We start from the raw sequence: 12,500 nt of genomic DNA, 5'->3' as shown, positions 1-12,500 counted from the left end.
ATTAATTTATACCAGTACAGGGTCAGGTGATAAAACAAGTACTATAAAGGAAAAGACAAGGGGGATACATAGGGGATAAATAGGGGATAAATGGGGGGGGGGGGCAAAGCACTTAAAAAGATTAATCAGGTGTAATAGGCCTGTTATGTTGAACAGTGTCTTCTGTGTTGGCATCGTTATATTCCGGTCTTGTCCTTACTCTCATGGTGGGTAGAGTAAATAGTTCCGTGATTTGGGTGTTTGTCAAAGTGTCATATTTGGAAGCCGCGCAGTTAAGGGGGTTAAAGGCTTTAAGGGGGACCATGGCAGTTACGACTGTAGAGCATCTCATAACGAGATACTCCAAAGGATTCATTTGGAAGGCTTCTGAAACTAAGCATAAGGAGGTCTAATTGATTATGACAATCTTTATGAGTACTGATGTGAAATTTCTTTAACATAGATATGATGGTTTGATGGTTACGTTCTAGAGATCCCTGTGAACCGGGATGTTATAGGCTTGACAAGACATGAGTGATATTTAATTCCCAAAGGGTTTTCTTAAACAACTCAATGGTGAAATTAGTTCCACAGTCACTTTGAATTTTCTTTGGGAATCCGTGATAAGTGAAGACCTGAAGCAAGTGCTTTACAACAGTAGCAGCCGTGATATTCTTGACAGGAATTGCTATTGGGAACCTGGTGATTGGACACATGATTGTGATAATGTACATGTTACCAGACCTGGTTCTAGGTAGGGGTCCGACACAGTCTGTTATGAGTTTAGAAAAAGGTTCTGTAGGAACAGGGATTGGAATGAGTGGTGCCTTAGGAATGGGAACATTAGGTTTACCTGCCATTTGACACGTATGGCAAGTGTTAATAAAGGTCTTGACATCTCGTGCCATGCCTGGCCAAAAATAGTTCTGAAGAAGAGCATTATAAGTCTTATTGATGCCTTAAGGGGGCATATCAATGTAAAATTAAAAGTGGTTCAATTTGCTTATAAATTTTTTCATGAAATGGTTATAGAAAGGGCTCCAGCTGGTCCAACTTTCATCATCACACCCTAAGCAGAAAAGGAGAAAAAAAATAAACAACGAATTATGCAACGAATTTTCAAATAGTTTCAGGGAACACATGTGTCAACTAAAATCATTTCTATAACACTCAGATATTAAATTAAGCACATAATAAAGGATTCTAGTGATCAGTTTTATCAAAAATGTGTTTAGTGCAATAATATAATTTTTCAAAGTTACCCTTCTAAAAAAATATGCAATATATGATATTTATAAATTTTTATAAAATCAACAAATAGACTTTGGACTAAAATGTCTACTAGATTCTGTAGAAGCACAAACGCTACATATAAGGTGTAATTTGCATGTAAATTGATTAATAAATGAAAGCTCTGAAGTAATTTGAAGGTGTAAATTACTTTCCAGAGTAAAATAAAGATCCAAGTTTGGCCACCTGTAGCTGAGCTTGACTTCGACAGATTTCGTTCATAATTGGCACCCTTGCAGATAGGCATCCATTGAGCAAGGTGTGCAAGTTTCATGCAAATCCCATGATAACAAACGAGAAAAAAATATTCACCAAAAAAAAAAAAGAAAAAAAAAAAAGAAAAAAAAAAATCTTAAATATAAATATATTGCACACACATATTACAATTATTACAAGAGTTTGCGCTTCTACAGCACATAGTAGACATTTTAGTTGACACATGTGTTCCCTGAGATTATTTGAGAATGTTGAACATTCGTTGCATAATAAGTTGTGTATTTTTTTTCTCCTTTTCTGTTTAGGGTGTGATGGTGAAACTTGGACCAGTTGCAGCCCTTTCTATAACCATTTCATAAAAAAAATTATAAGCAAATTGAACAACTTTTAATTTATAACGATTTAGAATGATATGCCCCCTTAATGAGACATCAGGCCATGAGCTACACTTAAGATTTCTGACTTTAGGGATGTTGGCACTACTAACTTCTATTTTTTTTTTCTTTTTTTTTTTTTGAGATATATACAAGAGTTGTTACATTTTTGTACAGCCACTAGTATGTGTAGCGTTTTGGGCAGTTTCTGATTCAGAACTGATTCACATTAGCCTAGTGACCCTCTGCCTTGAGTTTACTGGGTCTGAATTTATGGTACAACAATTGGTTGTCATGGATATAGAATCCAGGGATTGAGTCTTTCTTAATCCGAGTCTGGAAAAAAACAAGGGAGTCAAAGAAATGTCAGATTGTTATAACTTACGGCACTCAAACAGGTTGAGATTCAGTGGGAGTCCTTGCAAGTCTTGAGGGGACAGCTGCTGCGACTTGTGGTAGCTGGATGGCTTGCGCACTGGTAGTCACTAGAACAGGCTTTGAGATGTCTGCTGGTTCTTCTGTCACCGTAACCTCTTACTCTGCTGCATAAGTCATGGCAGGGTTTTCCTCGTCTATGGCTGAGTAACATACTGTACCTGGGGCTTGTTGTATATGTTCAAGTTGGTGGAGTCTTGTTAACTGGCCAAGTCATTGCCCAGGAAAAGTTGAATTCCTGGCAGGGGGGAGAGGTTTTTTCTCAAATGGCGACTTGGATGTCTCCATTAATGAATGGACAATCCAGGTGAACTGGTTAGCGGGTAAGGTGTGGTGGCTGTGAGGTCGGTGATCAGGATAGTTTCAGTGTAGGTGAGGTGAGGTGCAGCGGTTTTTAGTAGAATATTTGACAGCGAAGCCGTGTCCTTCAAGATGCTTATTGAGACCTTTTCATCAGAAAATCTGCCGTTGGCAGAGACAGTTCCTGGATACACATGTCTGTCAAATAAAGCAAGATCAGTAACGGGAACATTTACATGTAAGACAGGCTTATTAGGCTTCAAAGGTTGAGGTTTAGTCGGTTGTAGTTTTGCAGTGAGGATTTGGACACTTTTCTATGGTGTTTCCATAAGTTTTGCAGTACCTGCAGTAAAGTGCATAGTAAATGTCTTTAGGACTTACTTTAGATGGAGCATAGCTTGACCAAGATGGTTTACTGGAATAGGAATCAAAAGCTCTATGTTTGAGACTATAGGTATCAGCTAACTGTGCACACTTACTGAGGTTTGTCTCTCTCTTATCTGCAAGATAGAGACTCACAGGGGTTAGGAATACGTTGCCTAAATTCTTCCACAAGTAAGAGATTAATCAACTCGTTCAAGGTAGTTACCTGAGCTGATTCTAACCATTTCATAAAGTATCTGCTCTTGGTCTGCACATGTTCAACATAGGTTTGAGCATTAGTTTTGATAGAGTCCCTGAAATGTTGTCGATAATTTTCAGTGGACAGAAGGTAAGCATCAAGGACTGCTTGCTTTAACACATCGTAATCTGTTTCGGTGGCAAGAGTACCGAGTGTCAAGGTGGCTCTGTCTGTAAGATGAGCTCTGAGAAGTACTTACCATTGGTTCCTAGGCCAGAGTAGCTGAGTTGCAAGGCAAAAATTAATCTACCTCTGTCTCCACAAAAGGTGGCATCATTTTAATACATTGTGAAGGATTGAAACATACTGGTAAGATGGCTTCTGTTTGCTGTTGCTGTTGGATGTGGGAGGTTTCAGGTCCCAACTCCTGACTTCGGTAATTGAGTGCGGTGTCTGCTTTGTCTCGTTCCAAGCATATTAAGATATCAGCTTCATTTTCTTCTTGTTGTCTCTTGAGTTGAAGTTTGTGAGCTAGTTTCTGGAGTCATTCTACTTCTCGTCGACGTTGAAGTGCAGCTTCTTATTCTTGGAGCTGGATTCTTTCTTGTTTGCGTGTACGTTCTAATTCAGCTTCTTTCTGTTGTTGACGTTGTAAGTCAGCTTGTTGTTGTTGTTGTTGACGTTGTAAGGCAGCTTGTTCTTGTTCACGTTGAAAGTTCCACTTTTTTTTTTTTGTCGTTGATGTTATTGTTCCACTTCTTGTCTTTTCATTTCCAGTTTTATTTCATTATTAGCAGCTTCTAATTGGGTTAACTCAATTTTCAATTTCATGAGTGCAAGTGCAGATTTCTCAGCAATTTGATATTGTTCCTGCTGTTCTGAAGTGATGAGATCATTTTCAGCTAGATAATCTAAGATCAGATTGTATAGGTCTGTTTTGGTGGCACCATGTTGCACAGAGAGGTGATATTCTGTGGCTAGGGTTAGTAATTTGGCTCTAGTGGCACAAATTAAATTAGAAAGTTCCTCCTCTGGGTTGGAACGGAAGGTGGTTAAGCGAAACATGGTTAATATAATACAAATACTGTACTGTAATGAAATACAGTAATGGAAGAATTGTGCATACCCTGTAGGTGAACAATAAGTGAGGAGTATCACACTAATATGAGATGTGGCAACATGCTCAAGAATAATTGTTAAAGAAGTGGCAACACTGTAAGTACGTAACTATCATGTAAGGCAACACAATAAATTTACAAGATAAATTACTGTACTATATATGATAAACTGAAATAAAACTTAAGTTTTTGACTTTAGTAAGGACTTGCTGAAACAAAATATATGAATGTTTCGTGGCAGTAAACTGAGAAAAATGTGTAGGGATATCTGTACCCCATACTGTAGCTAGTATTACTCTTCTATTGAAGATAAGGACCTAAGGTGTCCTACTGGAGTTAGGAAATTAACTCTTAGAGTTACCATTCCTTGTGCTCTGTGAAAGAATAGTAAACTCCCTACCTGAGCAGTTAATCATGGACTTTGAATGAAGGCTTAGGGGTGCAGAGAGTGTCAACACTGGATGAGAATGGCTGTACGAGTCCCGAATGTACAACACAATTCTGGATGTGAAAGGAACTTTGGCCCAAAACTTTATCCTAAGATCGTAATGCAAAGTGGAACTACAGTGGCACCTCGATCAACGAGTTTAATCCGTTCTGGCACCGAGCTCGTTACGTGGAAAACGCGTCTTAAGAAACAAATTTCCCCGTTTAAAATAAAGGAAATAAATTTAATCCGTTCCACTCCCAAAAACATCCATATTTGTATGACATTTTATAATGTAAATATGATACTGCACATGTAATTATAAATGTTTTGTTGTACTGTTTTCATGTTTACCTTATGAAGAGTCGTTGCTGGCTTGAGGGAGACGATGGGGAGGTGGGAAGGAGGAGAGGGGTTATGGTGTGGAAGGAGAATCCACCTCTGAGTCAGGCGGCCTCTCTCTTCTTGGGAGTTTCACCCCACTGGGAACGGGTTGTGGTTCACTGTTAGTGGCTCCTCTTTTCTCTACTTTTGCAAAGAACATATTTCTTGACAATTGCTTTTGTCTCTGTTTTAGGATGTTCCTAAAATGAGACGGCAAATTGTCATTAAACATGTTCACACACCGGGTTGTCACTGCTTTATCAGGGCAGCTCTTCCAAGAATGTGGTCACCTTTTCAAACATTCCCAACACTTCACTGATCTCACTGGAAGAAGGCAGCATCCTCCCTTACCTCCTCATCCCCTTACTAATGGTGCAAATTGTTGATGAGGCCCTGCCATACTTCCTTGTGAGATCAGTCACACAGACACCACGCTCATGCTTTGCTATAATTTCCTTCTTCAAATCCACAGTAATTGTGTGTTTCTTCCTCTTGACAACACTATCTTTAACAAGCAGCTTCTTTGGCGACATCGTACGTTACAAATTGTAGTCACAAAACCACAAAAAACCCAAAGAAAAGCGCAAGTAAATGCAGAGGGATGCTTGTCGTGTGTGATACAACAACAACAACAACAACAACACTGGCGTCGGAGGCGTCCGAGAATTTGCGAGAACCCGCGAGACGTTAGGAAGCACCATGTGGTTTTGCTCGTTAATAGAGGTGAAGTTTGTCAATAGAGACAAATTTGCTGTGAGTGCCTCACTCGTTACTCAAAATGTTCGTAGATAGAGCCGCTCGTTAATCGAGGTACCACTGTATTTACTTCAGAGACAAACCATAGTACAGAATAAGTACCCGAGGGGGGTAATCTGTCTGAGTTACTTTAGCTGGGACAAAATTAATATGAGTAAATAAGATACAGCAATAGTTTAAAAGACTAACCATTACGAGCATGAATTTGCACATAAAATGTCATGTAACCAACAGTTAATCTTATAAACAGATCACAAATTGCTACACCTATAATGTAAATATTTTAACTTGTCAATATGAAAATTTTCATATGAATTCTGAAAAAATGCAAATACTGTAAGTGTAATAGCCAAATAAAACAATTAAACACAATACCTGCTTGATGGGGTTCTGGGAGTTGTTCTACTCCCCAAGCCTGGCCCGAGGCCAGGCTTGACTTGTGAGAGTTTGGTCCACCAGGCTGTTGCTTGGAGCGGCCCGCAGGCCCACATACCCACCACTACCCGGTTGGTCCGGCACTTTTTTTTTAGAAAACAATCTAGTTTTCTCTGGAAGATGTCCACGGTTGTTCTGGCAATATTTCTTTTAAGCAATATTATTTAAGCAAAGGTTACTAGGAACAGCTCCTGAGGACAGCTCCTAGGACAGGCCCCTATTTAATGTGGCGCGACGCAGTAGTGCAGCTATATTAGGCAGGTGTATTGTGGCTCGCACCTCGTGTTAATTAAAAAAAAGTGATGTTTGGCTCTTGCAGTGTGAAAATTGCATAGAATAATCAGATGAAACTTTACACACTTTACTCTAATATTGAAGTTGAACAAACACATGAAAAATAATACCTGAAATCCTGTTAACATACAGTTGGCTATCACACGAGAAAACAAAATAGTAACATGTACAAACTTACGTTAATTCAAGAAATAATGGTGACAAGAATATTTACACGAGACTGACACTTGAACATGAGGCAGCGAGGAGGCACACGTTGCATGGAGGAACAGTGTTGACCCAGAGCACCAGAAGATACTGTATTACCATGGTGAGTGAGGTCAGGGGTACTTATACCCCCCTGCTGGGGACACCACATCCTTTGTCACTGAGGCTGGAATTGGAAGCCGGCAGCATAACTGCTAGTTACCTATAGATAACCAGAGCTGGCAGAAACTCCTGCCTGGGGCTCTGTGGCTGGGTGGAGGGTGTTGGTGGGTGCTTTCTAGATATACATCTGAGTTGGGTGGTGTAAAGGTGATATGCAGAGTTATGTATATGAAGGTGAGTAGGAAGAGATAGTTTCCTCTGCTATGCTGGGGAATTACGTGACAAATGCTTTGTTACTAATACAACCAAATCTTTAATGGATTGGTCGACTTGTAAAACATGCAATGTATTGAGTGAGAGGTTAGGTTGGTGAACAAGCTTTTTACTCTCATCTTGAATTAAGATGAAAGTACAGTAATTTATTATTGCCTCACTCAGTCCTGAGCTATTGGTTGGTCTCTTTGCAGGTCGATGGATGCTTAGTTTGGAGTCCAGCTAGTCACCATCTTTTTCCAGTCACTGTTGGGTAGTGGCGGGATCTGGTGGGAAATTAACAAAAAATTCTTTAATTTTGTAAAGAAACCTACTTATAAAGATACCTTTATAATATTAACCCTTAGACTGCGCAATACATACATATGCGATTTGACAAAATAATTTAACACAAGTTTTTAAAACTTGCACAAACACTTTCCAATGTTTTTTTGCATAATCAACTAGGCAAATGCTCCAACTTTGTCTAAATGATCACAGCATAACTTGGAAAAACAAGAGAATCAAAATTAATTTTAATATTGAAAACTTTAGATTTTCAATTCAGAATAAAAAATATGAACTATGACCAATTGTTCATTTAATGTTGTTATTCTCTCAGAATAGCACATGATCTTCATTTTCCTCAAATTAGAATATAGATTTTTAGTATAGTTTACTGTAAAAAAAATCATCAATAGGGCATTTGAAATATACGGCAAATTTAGACCCAAAAAAATTATAACTCCAAATCTATAAAGTTTATGAAAAATCTATTATGAAGGGATTGACGAACAGACAGCTGAGCACACAATTTGTCAAAATAGTGAGAATCGATCAAAAACTGAAATTTTAGAAGCCACTCAAAGTTGAAATTCTAGTTTCAGAGATAATTGAAGTTGAAGTTATCAACAATGAATAAAGGTAGTTTTATTTTGTTAATTTAATTGTATGTTTTAATAAACATTGTTTGGCATTCGTACTCGAATATGTGAAAGTTGTAGGTGTTAAAATGAAGTCCAGAAAACATAACCCCAAAATAATACAAAATATAGGGATAATTATAATGATTTAGGGGATATATTTAGGGTATACTTTATATGACTGAAAAAGTCCTAATCTGGTCCCTAATCATCAAAACAACCTAAAGAGACAAAGAAAATAGTTTGAAATCAGCCAAAAAAAATTAAATCCCGAGTTTTGCAAGTTGACTGATTTATTTGTTGAGCAATTTCATTTTATCTTCACATAGTTAGGGAAACATCTGCATTCTCCAGGATGTAAAGGTTACAACAAAATCAGATAATGAACAAGGGAGAAAAAAAACTAAAATCTTAAAAAAAAAAATCGCCTAAAAAAATATTTTTTTGGGACATTGATGAAAGTAGCATATATTAACATTGGACAATGTATTTATGATATACTGTATAACAAAATAGAGCATATTAACATAGTTATTCATCATAATTTGTGTTATTATGTATTACTCAGCAATGATATAAAGGCACCAACTGTATAGCCACTTTGTGGACACTTCTTACTACTATTGTTCTTCTTTGAGCGTCGGACAGGTACTTGCATCTCTTTATTACTGCATAATCCTTCAGTTCCAGTTATTAGCAGCTGTTCTCCTTATCAATAAAACGTTATTATTTTTCAAAAATTTGTCTAAAATCAATTTCTGAAAATATTTGTATGAAAGTTTCACCAACACTGAAGCCAATAAATTGGAGATTTGTTTTTTTTAAGTTATTTTTACAAAATTCAAATATTTTTCGCTACCAGGCCCCCAATATGTGCGGTAATATGCGTGGTCTAAGGGTTAAAATAGTTTATATTTTTAATAAAAGAAAATAGCAAGAAAGCATTCATGTTGAAGTTTAAATTTGCTATATTAAATATTACATGAATGTATGGTATGCATGCGGAGCATGTATATTACATGGTTAAGCTTGGTTGTTTTAGATTATGTATACAATGATGGATTAATGCTACAGTACACAATTTGTCCCTGTGATATGTTGAGTGTGTGCTCTCCATTCACTTGAAAGTTTCACTAGAAAATAATGAAATGAAATACATATACCATGGACATTACTGTATAATATTTGTATTTTTATATACACTATGTATAAAAAAGTAATAAAAATAGTAAAGAGAAACTATTTTAATATACCTATTATTTGTTTAATGTGCAGTATATTAATTTTTTCTGAAAGCTATTAAGCTTTGTAATATACACATGGTAGGCCCCCTCAGTGAGGGGTTCCTTTGTGCCTTCCACAGGTGGGTGGGGATGGCTCCTGCTCCCCTCTCCAGGCTGCTGTGATGATGCACATGGTATACCCCTCAAGTGAGGGGAGGTTCCTTGATGAGGTGAGAGGCCCATCCCCACCTCCGACAGGTGGGTGGGGATGGCTCCTGCTCCCCTCTCCAGGCTGCTGTGATGGTGCACAGACAAATTGCCCTCATGTGCATTAGCCATGCATGGTGACCTTGTACATTTCCCTGTTCCCTCATCTGGTAGTTAGCCTACCCAGCAGCTGCAGCCCCTGGGGAGCAATGCTGCTTTGGTGGGAGGACTGGGGAGGTTCAGTGTGGCTCACCTGAATCAGTTGGCTTGTCTAGATAGCCCGCCTAGTTAGACATCAGGTCAAATGAGCATAGCGAGATTGTACCCCTATCGATCCATGGGATACCATTCAGACCCGGTGGTTGTTGTTTAGATATAGCTACTTGAAACAAGTTCCAAGTAGCACAGGCTATTGTGAGCCCATAGTGGACTTTCATTCAGACCCTTCAATGATGATCCATTTATACTGTTTCGATTACCAGTTAGGTTGCTTGCTCATGTGCTTCTCATTGTTGGGCTTCATGGTGGGTGGAGGTGCAGGACAGCAAAGTATAATTTTTTTTATGTTTAATTCTAATTGCAATTCTCCTTCTCAAGGTGTGGGGTGGGTGACCAGGCCCTTGAGTTGGACTGTGCTGGAAAACTGGACTCCATAGTCCTGGTTGTGGTGGAGCCAGACTAAGCTTTGTCTTTGGCTACCTATTCAGAGCCTCTTCATTTCCCAGCCTCTTCCTGTGGCAGGGTCGACCTCCGCCTCCCCAGTGGTGACTATCACATCACCTGGAGTGGCAGTTTTCTTGGTTGATTCTGCAGTTATTCCTTTTTCTCCTTCACCTCAGTTTCTGGTAACCCTAACTTGACTGTTCTCTTGATATGAAATTATGTTCCTTTGGTTCCTCTTGTTTTTCAATCAAATGTGCATTCTACTGCCATTCATATCTTTGTCAATCAATGGTATATACCATCTGTTCCATTTCTCTCCCTCCATGTGTTGAGATTTCTCTTCCTGATCTCACACATCTTTTAAACTCATTGCCAGAGTCTGTACTCCTTTTAGGTGGTTTTAGCTGTTGGCATGCCCTCTGGGGCAATGTTCTTACAAATACCTAAGGCTTTCATCTAGAATCTTTTTGTTCTCTCTTTTCTTTTGTCTCTCGTAAATTCCAGAGAGGCCACTCAGGTTGACTCGCGTACTCGCACTCTTTCCTGCATCAATATATCTCTCTGCTCCTCCTCCATTTATATAGACCTGACATGGAGAGTTGTTGACACAATAACAGTGGCCATTTCCCCATTCTCATTTCCTTCTTTTTCTTCCACCCTCCTCTCTCTTTCCTTCGGTGGCAGTTTGATAAATCGGACTTAAATCTTTTTCCTCTACATATTGCTCTTCCCTGCCTATCTGATGTGTCTTTTCACACTCCCTCCTTTCTCATTATAACTTAATAGATGTTGCTCTCTGCTCTGTCCCTCACAATGCCTTTCATGGCATATGGAAGTGTTTTGCTTGGCGGAATTCAGACATTGCTCAGGCTGGACACTGTAAGCTTGCAGTCAGGAATAGGTAATGTTACTGGAATATGTTTGAATCTTTTGTTTTGTTTTGGACGGCGAGTGTGGTGACCCATATAGCCATGCATACAGCTGAACTTGAGAGTTGGAGATCCTGTCTCCACTGTTACTGTTGACACTCTTCTACCTCATATCTGGAAGAAGGTCCATAATACTGCTCGGTAAATTTGTTCCAAACTTGTCACCAGTCCTTCATCTCCATGGGTTCGTACTTTTCAACCATTAGCACCGGTGCTCATCATCCTCCTCCTTTCCTTACTCATAAGCCCCTTCTTGAATTTTGCCTCTTGGACTATTTTGCTAACCTCTACCTTCTCTAATAATAATAATAATAATTATTTCGGCCTTTCTGAACTCCAGTCCACCTTGTTCTGTTGCAATTCTACAATGGCGAGCTTGGATGGTAATCACTATGAGATGCTCCTTCATCTCCCTCTGTGTTCCTTGCAATATTTGCTGCATTTCTATAATCATATTTGGGAGATGACATTCGTCCCCAATGACTGGTTCGAGGCAGTTCTTTCCATTTGGAAAATTGGCGCTTGAGGGATTTTCGGTAAGGAATTTCGTCCCATTGCCCTGACAAGTTGTGTCTGCAAACTCATTAAGTGTATAATTGATGTGCATCTCATATGGTTCCTGGGATATCATGGCTATCTTTCCTACTCCCAATTTGGTTTTCACAAGTGCTACAGCACAACATACATTTTTCCAGACTTGGAGGTAAAGCTTATGACATCACCTGAAGATACAATATTTTTACCCAACTGCATTCTTTTGGCCTTAATAGTAATCTCTTACTTTTCCTTCAAAGCTACCTCTCATCATTTGTGTCAAGTGAAGGTTGGTACTGCTTGCTTGAACTTTTTTTTTTTTTTAGCAGTATGAGGAAGTCCCCAAAAGGTAGTGTTCTGAGCACTACTCTATTTCTGGTTGCTGTGAATGGTCTCCCTCCCCTTTCTCTACCATTTTATTAGCCCTTTATGTTGATGTTCTCACCCTCTGCTGTTATGGTGATGAACACACTCCCCCTCCATTGTCACCTCCAACTTGTGATCATTAATGTGTCATCTTGGGCCACCAATCATGGCTTCATGTTTTATGACTAAGACTTGTGCTATGACTTTTACTCAAAAAGCATGTCATCCCTTGTTCTCCTTTGTCTCTCTCTGTGGTAAACCCCTTACATATAGGGTTACTGTACTGCCCCACTCTTGATTTTTCACATCCATTTGTCTTAGTCACACAGTGTCATTCACCTCTGAGTTGAATGTCTTGGGCATTCTTAGTCTTATCTCGTATAGTATTTCCTGGGGGGGGGGGGGGCTGTAGGCACACACAACTCTATTTGTACTCCTCTCATTTTCTGTCTAAACTCAATTATGGCTGCCTTACCTATTCCTCAGCCTCTTTCTCGATCCTTCAATGTTCTGTTGCTCTGCAG

The 12,500-nt window shown here is 39.0% G+C and overlaps 1 protein-coding gene across 10 annotated transcripts in view; it reads left to right on the top strand.

Annotated features, from left to right (window-relative positions):
- Positions 1 to 12,500, top strand: part of LOC123770657 (tumor protein 63) — a 98,285-nt gene that overhangs the window by 65,601 nt on the left and 20,184 nt on the right. For 4 of the 10 annotated variants that reach the window (XR_011228473.1, XR_006774383.2, XM_069324514.1 and 1 more), the window contains one exon: positions 7,347 to 9,293. The exons of the other annotated variants lie outside the window; for them this stretch is intronic. Coding sequence is in view for 2 of the 4 variants with exons in the window: in XM_069324514.1 (XP_069180615.1) it covers positions 7,347 to 7,362 (16 nt within the window). In the remaining 2 variants the exon portion in view is untranslated. Of the gene's footprint in view, positions 1 to 7,346; positions 9,294 to 12,500 lie in introns of those variants that run through there. 10 annotated transcript variants of the gene reach the window in all.

This window comes from Procambarus clarkii, chromosome 14, assembly GCF_040958095.1.
Source record: "Procambarus clarkii isolate CNS0578487 chromosome 14, FALCON_Pclarkii_2.0, whole genome shotgun sequence".
Lineage (NCBI taxonomy): Eukaryota > Metazoa > Arthropoda > Malacostraca > Decapoda > Cambaridae > Procambarus > Procambarus clarkii.
The sequence above is the reverse complement of the archived record's forward strand: the minus strand, read 5'-3'. Positions and strand labels throughout refer to the sequence as shown.